The sequence below is a fragment of the Poecile atricapillus genome, chromosome 3, assembly GCF_030490865.1.
Source record: "Poecile atricapillus isolate bPoeAtr1 chromosome 3, bPoeAtr1.hap1, whole genome shotgun sequence".
Lineage (NCBI taxonomy): Eukaryota > Metazoa > Chordata > Aves > Passeriformes > Paridae > Poecile > Poecile atricapillus.
This window is the reverse complement of record NC_081251.1, coordinates 104,050,441-104,064,262: the sequence shown is the minus strand read 5'-3', so window position 1 is coordinate 104,064,262 and position 13,822 is coordinate 104,050,441. Positions and strand designations below refer to the sequence as shown.

The 13,822-nt window shown below is 42.0% G+C and overlaps 2 protein-coding genes across 2 annotated transcripts; one reads left to right on the top strand and one right to left on the bottom strand.

Annotated features, from left to right (window-relative positions):
• The first annotated feature begins 651 nt into the window (after positions 1-651).
• LOC131577445 (baculoviral IAP repeat-containing protein 5-like) lies at positions 652-2,106 on the top strand. Its single transcript, XM_058835315.1, has 4 exons — positions 652-769; positions 852-961; positions 1,129-1,246; positions 1,448-2,106. Exons 1-4 carry the CDS (start codon positions 656-658, stop codon positions 1,526-1,528), a joined length of 423 nt encoding a protein of 140 aa, XP_058691298.1. The 5' UTR covers positions 652-655; the 3' UTR covers positions 1,529-2,106.
• Positions 2,107-2,555: 449 nt separating this feature from the next.
• LOC131577699 (double zinc ribbon and ankyrin repeat-containing protein 1-like) lies at positions 2,556-13,532 on the bottom strand. Its single transcript, XM_058835744.1, has 11 exons — positions 13,461-13,532; positions 12,580-12,741; positions 11,743-11,971; positions 8,356-8,459; positions 7,084-7,155; positions 6,082-6,178; positions 5,186-5,274; positions 4,041-4,121; positions 3,396-3,523; positions 2,970-3,044; positions 2,556-2,739 (listed from the first exon to the last, which is right to left on the bottom strand). Exons 1-11 carry the CDS (start codon positions 13,530-13,532, stop codon positions 2,619-2,621), a joined length of 1,230 nt encoding a protein of 409 aa, XP_058691727.1. The 3' UTR covers positions 2,556-2,618.
• Between the last annotated feature and the right edge of the window lie 290 nt (positions 13,533-13,822).

Here is a 13,822-nt window from a genome sequence, read left to right as displayed (position 1 = left end):
AAGAAGACGACCAGTTCTGCATTGTGTTCTCAAGGTGACCATAAAGATTTTGAGAACCATCTTGCTCTGTGTCCTTGTCCCTCAGGGACTGCCAAGTGACGACGGTGTTGTAACAGCCCTGTGGCACCTGCTGTGCTGCAGACAGCTTGTTTTATCCCGGTCCTTCATTTAACCGCGGCTCCTCAAAGGCCGTGAAGTGATCCTCGGGGCGGGAGCCATGGCTTTGCAAGGGGTGAGGTTCTTCTAAGGCACGTAGTGAAGCAAGCAGACAAACGGTGCTCTCAGCCCTCTGCTTCCCTCTGGTGCCTCGGGAGCCCGGCTGCCGGGTCACCCGAGCTGTGCTGGAGGAGCCAGCACCGCCCCGCTCCGCGGCACGGCTCCGCCACCTTCGCGGAGCTGGGCAGCGACCGCAGCGCTGAGAGGAGGAGCCAAACACAGCTTAACGAAGCAAAGCTTTCCCGGAGAATAAACGTGGAACCTCACCCTTTCCTGATAGGGCAGCAAAGCCCAGGTGTTTCCCTGAGCTCTGACTCGTTGGCGCCGAGAAAAAGGCGTCCTCTGGCGCGGGGGCTCGGGCTCGGCGGGCGCCGTGAGGGCGGCGGCCCCGCCCCGCTCCCGCCCTGCCCTGCGCGCGCGCCGCCGTTTGAACGGGGCCATGGAGGAGCTGGCGGTGCTGCCCGAGGTGTGGCGGCTCTACTTCGCCTCTGTCCGCGCCGCCACCTTCCGCAACTGGCCCTTCACCGAGGGCTGCGCCTGCACGCCCGAGCGGGTGAGCGCGGGGCCGGGGCGGCGGGGCCGGGACGGTGGGAGCGGGTCCGGGCGGGCGCTGACGGCCTCCCCTGTGCCCGCAGATGGCGGCGGCGGGCTTCGTGCACTGCCCCAGCGAGAACAGCCCCGACGTAGCGCAGTGCTTCTTCTGCCTCAAGGAGCTGGAGGGCTGGGAGCCCGAGGACGATCCCCTGTGAGTACCGGGGGGATCCCTCGGCCTCCGCCCCGATCGGTGGCGCCCCGGCCCGGGGGAACCGCTGGTGGCAACCGAGGGGCTCGGCAGGGGAGAGCGGTTGCGTGCGGCTCCTTGGGAGCTGCTGCCTTCTCTTTTATTTCCTCTTTCTTTTCGCCTCAATTCAGGGAGGAACACAAAAAGCACTCTGCGGACTGTGGTTTTCTTTCTCTTCGGAAAGAGCCTGATAACCTGACGGTGCAGGAGTTCCTGAAGCTGGACAAACTGCGAATGAGAAAGGCACTTGTACGTACACGGGCTTCTAGTCCTTGGATTGTTGGGCTGCACAAGGCTTTGTGCAGAGTGCTTTGTTGCATCCAGGCTCGGGCTGTGCCCTTTCCTGGTTCTCAGCCATGCTTTATGCGGGATGTGTTCAGCTTTCCCCTCGAAGCTGAACGATACTCCACTTAGTGGTAGAGAGTAATATATTATTTTTACTCTTTGCAGAAAAAAGAGGTTTCTCAGAAGATGACCAAGGTTGAAGATAAAGCCAAGATCCAGCGATGTAGTATAAAGAATCTGGCCTAGACTGCTGCAGCTTCAGAGTTGCCAGTGACGTCTGTCTTGTCCACATGCTGTGGCACTGCCCCTGTGACTGAATGGTGTTTCCTGAGGCTGCTTCCAGACTGGCTGTTCCTGTTCCTGAGAAGCAGAGGGAATTCTGCTTCACTCCTCTGAGTCTGTCTGGGAAGTACCTGGAGTTTGATGCATTGTATACATAATCTTTTTCTATAGGGTTCTCGTAATGTTCCTGCTGTTTTTTAAAGGATTATTATTTGTGGGTTTACTTTTTTTTTTTTTTTTTTTTTTTTATATTTTGTAAATCCAGCTGTTTAGAGATATTGCAGTCTCATAGAGATAGTGGTAGCTCTGGTGCTAAAACTTGTATCTCTGGTAGGAGTTGACATGCATTTCCATTTTTGTACAGAATATACCAATCCTTTTAGATACTTTGGAACATAGAAAGAGGAAGGAGTTTTAAAAATACTTCAGGGATTTAGGATTGTGGCTAGTAACAATGAGTTGTACCACACCTTAGTGTGCCTGGTATTCTTGTAAACTTCTGTTTGTAGTTGGCTGCTGCCTCATGTTGATGCATTTATAAATAAAAGTTGAAGGCAGAACAACAAAGTTTTACTTGATTTCCTGGAGGACAAGAATCTGACCTTTACTGCAATGGGCTGTACTAAATGCATTTTTAACATCAAAAAGGAAAATAAGCTCATCAGTTACTGCTTGCAGTGCTGTTGCTCAAGTGTCAAACTCATGAGCAGAGTTCATTAGGGATTATAGACATTTTGGAGACATTGAAATTAATTTGTGCCTGGGAAGGTTCGGTTTGTCCCTTTGTTTGGAAAGGAAAAGAAAATTTGCAAAAGAGAGTGCAGTCAGAGAGGAATTGTGCTCTCAACTGCCAGAAAGGAATGGGGCAATCTTGGAGAAAAAACTTGTCTCTTACAGGGCCCAAGCTCATAACACAGGATTGTGAATTCTGCAGACAGAACTGGGCACACATGATGAGGTGCTCCCAAAGTCAAAGAAACTTCAGCTTTATTTGGGGAAAAAGTTTGTTGTAATAACACACTGAGAACAGTGTTCCTGTGTCTCACAAGTTTGTTCAGTGTTCTCTATCCAAACTTACTTGGAACAGTGAAATAACCTTATTATCTCCAGCTGCAACAGCCAAATCCAGCGCTGAGTGCCCTGCTGCATTCTTCTTTTGCACGCTTGCATTGCAGCTGTAAATACAAAACAGATTGGTTTTAACTGCTTAAATTAATTGCCAAGTGAGTGCACTTAGTGATGGAATGGCTTGTAGGTGAATGTGTTGATGTGGAATAACTTTGGAATTCCTGGATGCTCCTTCCCACAGGGACATGGGGCAGGCTTTGGCTCTCCAGTGGTGCCAAGCAGGTCTGTGCTGGCAGGCTGGGGGGAGCTGATGTGGAGGCCCAGCCACAGTACCTACCATAACAGGGCTCGGATGCACTCCTCTCCCTCCAGTCCCAGCAGAACTGCCTCGTGGAGAGCTGTGTTGTTGTGCCTGCACAGGAGGAATGAGCAATGCCCTTTTTTACTTAAAGAAACTTAGCAAATAAAACTTAGGAAAATGAACAGGAGGATACAGAACACCCTAGAAGTGTGGTAGGCTTCAGTGGCGTTTATCATATTAAGTTGAAGTGGATGGAAGAAGGAACTAAATAGAACAGCAGCTTTTATAAAAGAAGTTATGAGAAATCTTCAAAGCTAGCAACTGGAAGGAGTATGGATATTGCCATGGAAAGGAGAAGATTTGTGGAGGAGAGATGGGTTTAGTTCTCCAAAACCAGTGCAAGTGTGATTTTTCTTGGTGAAACGTGGAAAAAGCTAAGGCAGAGGATCAGAGCTCACTTACGGCCCTGACTGCTGGTCGATGTCAGCCCCTTTCTGCACCAGAGGGGAGATGGCTCCTGTGTGCTTGTTCAGCACAGCAACTGTGAGGGCAGGGCGCTCCTCCTCGCTCAGGGAATTGGGGTCAGCTCCCTGGAACACAGCAGAGGCAAAGCGGGCTGGTAAAACCACACAGATTCTTCAGCTTCCACCTTGCTTTTGTGTTGTGCCAATTCAAGTTGGCAAATAGGCTTCATGCTCAGGACAGAGGTTCAGTGTGTTGTTTTGCTTTCTTCTGAAAATGTTTTTCATCTAGCTCAAAGCCAGAGAAAATGTGTGTAGCAGTAGCCAAATGAGATCCCAGAGCAGAAATACAGATTATGTTTGCTTCTGCTATACAGAGGACTTGATCCTAAATTATAAAACTAAAATTTTCTTTTTCGTTTGGCTATGACAAACCCAGAGAAGACTCCCTTATGCACTGACCAAATAGAAATTTGGGGAGAACATTTATAAATGTAAAACAGACCCTATCTTCTCCAAAATGCTCTTTCAATCTGAAGACTGGTATTGCAAGGCTGTTGCCTCCTAATCACCAAGCATTCCAGGCTAATATTCATGCAGTAAACAGCCAAAGAGTTGGAAAAGGAAACCAGCAAGTGTAACTTACATCTCTGAGCAATTGTTCTATGAAGGTGATTCTTCCTTTCCCAGTTTGACCCAGTTCATCCAGCAGCAGTTGGGACTCTGGCTGTGGAGACACACAACAGCCAGGAACATTTCACACAGTGAATATACAAGTAGGTGGGCCAGATTCTGCCTTGGAACGAAAGTGCAAAATGCACACTATGGCATGAATTCAATGTATCTGAGCCTCATTGTTACTAATCTCTGACTTTTTTGGGAATGTCTTTCTGAACCCGAGCAAGTGTTGGGTAACCCTGGCTAATCCCTCATTACTGAGGTCTTAATTCAGAATGTGTGTCTGCAAATGATTCACTTTATGTCAATGCAGCTCTCCAGGGCTGTACAAGGATCTGCTCAGCACAATTAAACAGGGGTACATGTTTAGGAGTAAAGTTTGGAGCTCCCAGAACTTGTGGAAGTATTTTGTTTTAAAAATGTCTATGTTTTGCCTCAGTGAAATTAGTTTACTAAACCTTAACAAACAACAAAACCTAAAACCTTTTCCTTTTATTTCTTCACACCTTTCAACTTTTTCTCATTTTGTAAGCTCAGTCACTTGACCAAGCATTTTTATCTCTGGACTCATATCACAGAACTCTGTATCTTCTCCCACCTCTTGAGTTGTCTGACTGATCCAAATTTAGATTACTATACATTTCCCTTTTGAAATTTTCCATGCCATTACTGACAATCCCTTTAGTAGACAGTTCTTTCAGGAAATTTGGTCTCCAGTGGATGTAAATCCTTGCTTCTTGAATTAAACTAGGCCTCTATGGAGTCACATGTTGTAAAGTCAAGAGAAGATGAGAATACCACCATATGATCTTGCTTCTGTAAAAAATCTGTAAGAGAATCACTGCAACAGTCCTTAGGCCTAATGCAGTGTCAAAATTTAATCTGTTCAAAATGAGAGAAAAAAATCTAAGTCAACTCTTAGAAAAACCAATTAGTTATTTTCAGGTCTGAACTAAATGTCAGTTACCAGTGTTCTGGTTTTATATTAAGTTGGACTTTTATCCCCTGCCCCCAGTCAGGGTTAAAACCTTTCTATTTTAATGCCTGGATGCCCTCTTTCATGTTAGTGCTGCTCTCCAAGTCTTTTTTCCTGTATTTGCAGAAGATACTTACAGAAAGCTTGTATTCCTGTCCCATGAGTGTTCTTGACTTGGTTCTCTTTATTTTGCCGCTTGAATAGAAAAGATTGTGATCATCTCTGCCTACCAGAAAGGAAAACAAGTGTTAATTCAAACCAAAGTCAGTATCCTAACTAGAACTTGGAGGAGGGATCTGGAAATAATTTATCCACAATCAAAGCAGTATTTATCAATTTTCCACATGAGAAAGTGATGAAATACTTGTTGCGGTTCGTACTGGTTTTAACAAAAGGTTTGCACAGCTCCCAGTGCAGTGACTGCCTCTTGCCAAGCCTCAGACTGGGAGCACAAAGTGGATGAAACTTACAAGTGAATTAAGTATGTCAAATCATGCTATAGGAATTTCTGAATTGTAATGCTGGCTTTACAACTGTTTGATTTAATGAAAACCTAAGTCCAGTATGAGATGCTCAGAATGCTGAGCTGTTATTGACACCAATGGGAGACTGCAGTTAAACAACATCTCTGCATGAATGTATTTCATAATTTCTCATCTTTGCCAAATATGCCAGAGCTGGCAATCCCTGGCAGAGCTCAGAAGTAGAGATAATATTGATATTTATAGTTCCTACTGTAAAAGAATATGTGAAACATCTGAAGTTTTAGTGCTATAATAAAAACATTGCTGTGACCTGTGGCTGCAGTTCACTGGTCTCCTCAGCTCTCCAGGGATGAAGTATTCCCAGGACTTTTTGAGAGAGTCTGCACATTGCTTAAAGCTCAACTTGGACACATTTTGAGACTTAAAAGATCAACTTAAATAGGCACAGAATGTTTGCCTGCCTTGGTGTCTAAGCTTCCAAGCACTACTTCTGTATTCTTGACTTCTGTATTAATGGTCCACTGTAAAGACGGGGGAGAAAATCTCACCAAAATTAGTCTGACTGCAGTCCTGTCCATCTGTGAGTTCTGTTCCAGCACTCAGGTAATCATTGCTGAACTTCACTGCTCTGTTAGGATGAAAATCCTGTAGAATCATCAAATGCAGGCAGTTATTAAGATTATCGTGTAACGTTGCTATAATCTTAGCGGCACAACACTGTTGCATATGAGAAAATACGTAGGCTTTGAATATCAGGGTCAAATTACCACAAGACATTATCATATGTAATTGAACCTCTGTTTTGAGGCAAAATTATGTAGCAATTTTTTCTGAAGCTTATGTTAGGTATTTTGATTAGGAAAAAAAAGTGATATAACCCCACTTAATGAAATGAAGATTCTCATCCAAATGGAAGTGTTTCTACCACTTGAGAAATTTCACTTCTGAAATGACGTGATACAGCTTTTCAGGCCTCACATGGCAAGGTAAGCTTTCCAAGATTCCACACGAGAGACAGTCTGATTTTTGAAATGGTAGATTTTTATCTTTGAAAAGCTGGAACTGTGTATGTTGTGGTTTTTGGAACATGGTAATTCTTGAGATAGAGATTCCAAATTTTGAATAGAGTTAACAGGAGCTCTGACAGAAGTTATCTCCAAACTATTGAAAATCATTAAGCTTAGTTTTTAGGAGCACACTTCGCAGGCTGAAGAAAAGCAGAATCTGAGATCAAAAGCTATGGGGGTGCTAGAATCATCAAACACCATCAAACACCATGAAAGAAGAAAGTTAATACTAATAGCAAAATAACAAAATGTGAGATGATAGCAACATAACCATGAAGTCTGGCTTAATCAGATAAAGATACCTGTTCATCCAGCTCCAACAGAGACAGAAAAAAGATTCTTTTCTCTGAAGTGGTAAGTTAACACCCTCTGAACAAATGCATTTCTTGTTTAGATCTGAATTTAAAATATATCAGCATTACACTGCTCTATTGACAGCTTTAGACTAGCTGCCTCTCAACAGGCCCCATCCCATGAACTGACCTTGTTAATAGCAGCAAATTTCAATGTTATAGTGACTTCATAGTCATCTTCAGAGATGGTGGCATAATTAATCTAGAGGGAAAGAGCAGCTGTTAGTATGTCTTACAAAAAAAAAACCCTCAAGTACTTTTAGGAGTAAGTCTTGCTGATGGTATTTCTTGTGCAGCCACTGTACAAAATCACACATGTGGCCTTTGCCTACTTGTGATATTGCACCAAGACTTCCCATGTCAATGAGAAAGGGGCAGGTGCTTTTTGAGTAGCTGGAAATTTCACAACAACTGAAATGCCAAATGAATCCTAAACTCTAATGAGGCTGCATTTCATGGAAGTTCAGTCATTCTCCACTGAGATTTTGTAGCTGCAAAAAAGGCTGTGTTGTTCTTGGGAATCCCAGATCCAGAAGAGCTGGTGGCTCCTTTAGTGACACCAGCCTGGGGGAAGCACAGTCTGTGTTAAAACTTTGGTACCTCTGTGTATCAATTCCTTGAGACAGTACTGCTGGCAACAAGTCTATGGAAGCCATACAAAAATGAGTGCACAGGGGATTATAAAGAAGTGGAATGAAGATTATATTGCAGCTGGTTGAGAATTTTGAGGTAAGGTTGATTATATTTCTAATCCACATGAAAAACTGAAAAAGCAGCATTAAACCCAGATAGTTGGCATCTGCTTTGAACCATTTCTGTTACTTTTATGGGCACTGCTTTTAAGACAATAAACTGACAAAAGGCCAAGAAGCAGCAGGAACAGCCTTCCCTAGGCAATTTTATATTCTTCAGGCCTATCTTTTTGAATCCTCCAGCAGAGGAAACAAGTTGTAATGGACTGTACCGCAACTCTTTTAAGCAGATATTCTCTTATAATTGCACTGCAGCTTCTGAAGATCTGGTGGACAACAGGTTTCAGTGAATATAGAAATCAGGTGCAAAGTATCTAATGGGATATCTACTCCTTAGGAAGGAGTTCTAGAAGGTTTCCACCTTCTTACTATACGAAAGCAGCTGAGTAAAGGCTTTCTCACTCCCCTTACAGGAGTAAGAAAGGTGAGAGAATAAGAATTACCATTGGGAAAAAAAAAGAAAAAAAAAGTCTTCAGGAAAAGGCTGACAAAAAAATGGAACAACCAAATGAGACAAATGACACACACACACAAACAGGTCAGCATCTAAAGAAAAGGGAGACATTTATTTTACCAGTGTTTATGTTGCAGCCACAATAATCTTTTCATGACCCTCCATAGGGAGACATTATTCACAAGCTCCTTCCTACCTTTCCCATTTGAGGCTCTCCAATCAGTGTTCTGAATTCAAGGTTGTTCTGGGCATAGCTTCTAACATGAGCACAAACATGATCCATCTGTTTTCTCCAGTAACCTGTTCACAGGGAGTTAAGCAAGAGAAAAATCCTTAAAATGTGATTAACATTCCTTCTAGTCAAGTGATGGAAGATTTAAAAGATAGCTTCATTGAGATAAAAAAAAAATCTGTAGAAAATTCATCTAATCAAGAAAATGAGAAGGAAGTTATACTCTAAAAAGCCAGGTGAAACACTGTTTTATGTTAAATGTTAAAATTAATCCTCAGTGTCATCTATTCACAACAAAGCCATGTCTTGGAATGATCCTTGGGAGTCAAAACTGGTCCTTTGTGAAGGGAAAATCTCACGCTATTCCACATCATAAGAAAAGAAAAAAGTAAAATATTACAATCAAGCAATTGTGTTATTGAACTGATTTTTACTTGCTTTGGGATAACTGACAGGGAACAATAAGCCAAATCTGAAAACTGCAAACACAGAAACTCAGGCTACACAACATTTTGGTCTGTGTAAACTATCCTCCAAATAAATTCCTTTCAATTATTTATGTGAGAGCATATTAAAAGCTTAAGCATTCCTGCTCTTTTGCCTGTCAGGATCTCTGGGAGAGAGTCAGCATTCCTTTATGCTGATAGAGGGCACAAAACATGAGGGGCTGAATGTGCCTGGATTAAACACTCATCTTAAGCTATTTAGAGCTTTTGCACATCTTGTCCAGGAAATTCCAGAGCTACATTTTGTTTTAATCTGAGAATAAAACAAAAGGACTTGTTCTCATTTTTAACTGATTGTTTTCAGGATCTGGCTTATTTTCTTTTTTTAGCATCCTCATGGTAAGTACAAGGCATGATTCATTTTGTTGTAAATAAACTGTGGGCTTGGTAACCTCATTTAACTGACACAATGCAGCTGCTCTGACCTTATCCTTTCCTTCATGTCAAGTGAAGCTTAAAACAGTGAAAAGAGACCAAGCCAGAAGGAAAGTGCTGCTCTGGCTTTTACAAGACAAAGCAAGGGCACAAGGAGTTTTGTGCTTGGAAGACTCAAGGTTGAACTGGTATGACAAACTAAACCAACAAATCTTACTCGTTAAGCAGCTTTAAATGAATAGAAAAAAGAAGGATCCACAGAACAACATAAATTGTTCCCTGCTGTGGTCTCATATGCAAAAACTAATACAAGTTGAAAGTAGTATTTAAAACATCTAAAATAGACTACTTGGTGAGTGATCTCTCCATAGAAGTCAGTATTATTTGGAATAAAGTGGTTCATAAGTACCCAGATCCCCAGATTTTATTTGAAAAAATCCAGATGGTCAGGAACATACTCTTGCATGGTTGATGTTTTATTAGATCTCACAGGATTTTTGGCAGCATTGATAGAATACTTTAATTCATTCTGCCAATAGCAGATTACACCTATATTACACTTATTTAACCTTTGTTACAGTAGAAAAGGGATGTTTTTCTTTGTAAAGTTTACCTAGTAAATATCTTGGCTCCTGTTCAAAACAGAATGAAAGAACAGCAAAAACAAAGAAATACAGTACACACCAGAGGATTAGTGTTTTGGTACTGCTGTTGTTTGCCCCTAACTGTTTAGTATTTCTTTTTTTTAATCTTCACAAATTAAAAGAAAGTTAGTTAATAGTTGATATGATCAAGAAATAATAACCTCCCCCATTTTATTTAATCACTTGTATTTAAAAACTTTAATATCAAATGTCGGATCCTATTTTGATTGAAGAACTAATAGTCATATTTGGCATGTATAAACAAGATTTTCCTGGGTGATAGTGCATGGTCTTGTTGACACAGATAGTTTCAAGACATGTATACAACTCAGCCTGAACTGACTGTAAGAGACATTTATTGATTTATGGAATGAAGTAAGTTCCTCAGTCCTTGGCAGGATATAAAGGAGAATACATTACACAGTGCAACTTCAACAAAGTTACCACTGCTAAGTGGATAAAAATGAAAAGAATTCAAAAACAGTTCAGAATTTCTTCCCAACCTTTCCCAGTGACAGCAGTTCTCACAAGTCAAGAGCTGTACTTCTGACAGAGGTATACAAATATTCAGTGTTACTTTGCTTTTTTCTTGGCACTATTAGAGGCCAACCCTTCCTTATCTCTGACTAAATTAAGCTCCCTGACATGTTGAATCAAGTGTTGTATTTCCTACTGTGATGCCTAAGAGAACATATCACAGTTCAGAGGAAGGGAGGAGGAAAACAGATTTCCCCAGTGATTATTTTAAAAATCAGAGTCCATCTGAATACAGATACACAGAGTCAAAAGAGGAATTTCTAACATTCATTAGCAACTTTTACTACCCAATAGGAAATTAATTCTGAAAACAGTCTGAGGGTTTGACCATCTGATTGCTGAAGAGAGCTAGATGGAAAAGTGGATCTAAAAGAGTAACTGCTCCTCCAAACCATGGTTTGGTGCTGTAATGATTTAAAATTAACTCCTTCTATGGATTGCCCAGCTCGACTGCCCTGTGAGATTAAAGACAATTTTGCCCATTGAGGCATTTATTAGATCCCTAATTAATACTGATGGACAGTCTTTGAGGGTTTGAGATCCAGAAAATGGAAGATTTCTCAGGATCGTAAAACTAAAACCTCTAGAAATGGCAAGCATTTAATGACAGCAAATTGTCAAGTGATTCCACAAAGTGACCACAAAACTCACTGTGAAACTAAGCTGTCTGCAGTACTGATACTGCTCCTACTGTAGTCTGTGAGAGGAGTTTATGAGAACTCTTCAATGAGTGATGTTTTCATAATCTTATTAAGAATCCCTTCTTCTAGCTTAGTTTTCTTTGCTTCTGAAGCTTCTATAATTTATTCCACAACAGCACCCCAAATAAGTTCCTTGTGTAGACAAGCTTCATCATATTTTCAAAAGCTCTGATCCCCTGTGTCTCAGAGTTTTGTTTATCAATATCCCTGCAGGTGCCACCACAGCTCTACCTCAAGTTCACATTGCAAGGGCTGGGGAGGGTACTGGGAACTGGGAGCTGTTTGGTGGTTTCCAATTCAAATACAGGACACCTGCCTCCAGTCTTGTGGGATGTGAGGAAATCAAACTGCTACCAAATTAGTAAGGCTGCACAGAGGTGAGTAGCCACAATTTTGATATTTTAGCTGTGGGTGGAGATCAGTGGCTGAATTCTAAGGCAGTGCATTTGCAAGTGACTAGTGGAAACACAGACTTGTAAAGATGTACATCAGTGTCCTCCTGATGCCATATTCCATAAACTATAATATTTTCAAGAAAAAAAGCAAGGTCATAATTTTTTTAGAAATCATAAGATCAGAACTTCTAACCTTTTCCAGGACTAATGGCTGTCAGGAGAGGCTTATGATCACTCATCTTTTCCACCTTTTCTTTTTGTGAAATCAGTTCAAGCTCCTTCTTTTCCAGTAGTTTGCTGGATGGGTAAAAAAGTCCAATAGTTTGGGTTCCTTTATCTTCTCTTTCTGTTAGTTCAGCCCTTGATTTGGGCAAAGAAACAGGACAAGGTTGCCAGGCAACTTGAGCCTGTAATCGTTTTGCCTGTGGGGGGTGGAGGAGAAGGGAAAATGTAAGTAATATAGATATAATTCAATGGCTTACCAGTATAACTAACCAGAACAGCATACCAAATTGTAAGGGAATGGAAAAGCTAGCAGGAAGAATAATTAACAATTTTTTATTTTAATTACCAGTCTGTAACAACAATGCAACTTATCACAAATATTCAAGCAAAATCCAAATTCTTCACAATGTGTGAAGGGGACGTGTGTGCTTTTGTAGGGCAAGAACTGGCCTTGCTCAGTATTTGGCTCTTTCTTGAAGCCATTTAAAAAAACTACTACATTTGTGTGAAAGAATACCTTGTATCAGCAGACTGCAAATATTTCACATCCAATAAGATATAAGTACTTAATGAGCTAAGACTTTTGAAAGGCTGATTGTTTCTCACTTTGCCATTTAGCAACAGGATCAAGGCCTTGGGGTGAGGCTGCTTTTCAGCAGAAAGCAAAACAAACATTTTTGCTCTCCTTGTGCTCCCAGCCCACAGCATTGTCCCAGGGAAATGAATGAAGCTGTGCTGATCCATATCCCCAGTGGAACAGCCTCTCAGCTGAGTTCAAACCTGGCTTTGTGACACTGTGTCCTACCTGAGACGATCCCAGCGAGTCCTCACTATTCATGGGACTGCCAGGAGAGCTCTGCCTGGATGGGGGCTCTATGTAGACACCACAGGACACGCAGAAGCGAGCATAGGGCTGGTTGCTGGTACCGCACTTGGAACAAGTAAAGTAGGATGGAGGAGGTCCAGGCTGGAAAGTTCAACACAACATTTGTCACTAGAGAAGCAAAGGATGAATGACTCAGGAATGATAAGAGCCGAGGAATGAATTGAAAGGAAGTAAAGTACCACCCTAAGTGCCCTAGTACAGTACAGGACTAATGGTTATTTATGCATGTAGGCGAGTGTTTCAAATTTTACGTGCAGTCAGCTCACAGAGAATAAATTCTCCTTGAGTGTGATCTTAGGTAGAAGCACTGTACAAGGGGAAATTGTTTACATTGATTGCCACTCTCCTGAGCAGAACTCAAGTACTTGTCCTTACTGAAGTTAAGGAGGCCTTCAGTCAAAACAATTGCATGCACCATCTCATATCTGGTAATTGCCTGTACAGGTGATTATGGAGTTGATATAGGAAAACTTGCATTGGGTCAGCCTATACTTAAACCTTTGATGGTTAAATTACTTTGCCCGAGGACAGGGCTGTTGCATCTCAGCTGATGCAATGATCTGGTGCTTGTTGACCTGTGATAATTTGTTTGCAACTCCAAACCCTTGGGTCACTGACTGATGTGGGGTCAGGATGTCTTCTAAGCTGCTCATTTTTCCATACACAATCCTCTATGCTCTAAGTAAGTATCTTGATAATGACAGTGTTTACTGGCTGGCAGGAGTTTTGCACAGAGAAGTGTGGCATTGCTGCAGAGAAGCAGCAGCAGGATTGTCCCCACAGACAGCAGAAGCACCTGCCTTGGCCCCACACCAGGCACAGAAGCGGGCGTCGCTCTGGTTCACACCGTTGCATTTTGAGCACTGAGCCATCTTCCTTTGCTGGCCCTGGAGAGGTGGGCAGGAGTCTCCTCCAAACACAGGCTGATAAAACAAATCAAGCATTAGGGAGAAAATGCCCCTCATGAAGGAGAGTCTACAAGCCTAATAAGAGGAAAGAGGAAAGCAAGCTGCTCTGACAACATAAAGTAATATTTATTCTAAAAGAATTATTGCAGTTTAGAATGAGCAACAGAGTGACTTGGATTCTAACCTATAATTTTGTTTTTCATTACAAAACCATGGTAAAATGTAGCTTTAATAAATTTGAAAATATTTTTAGC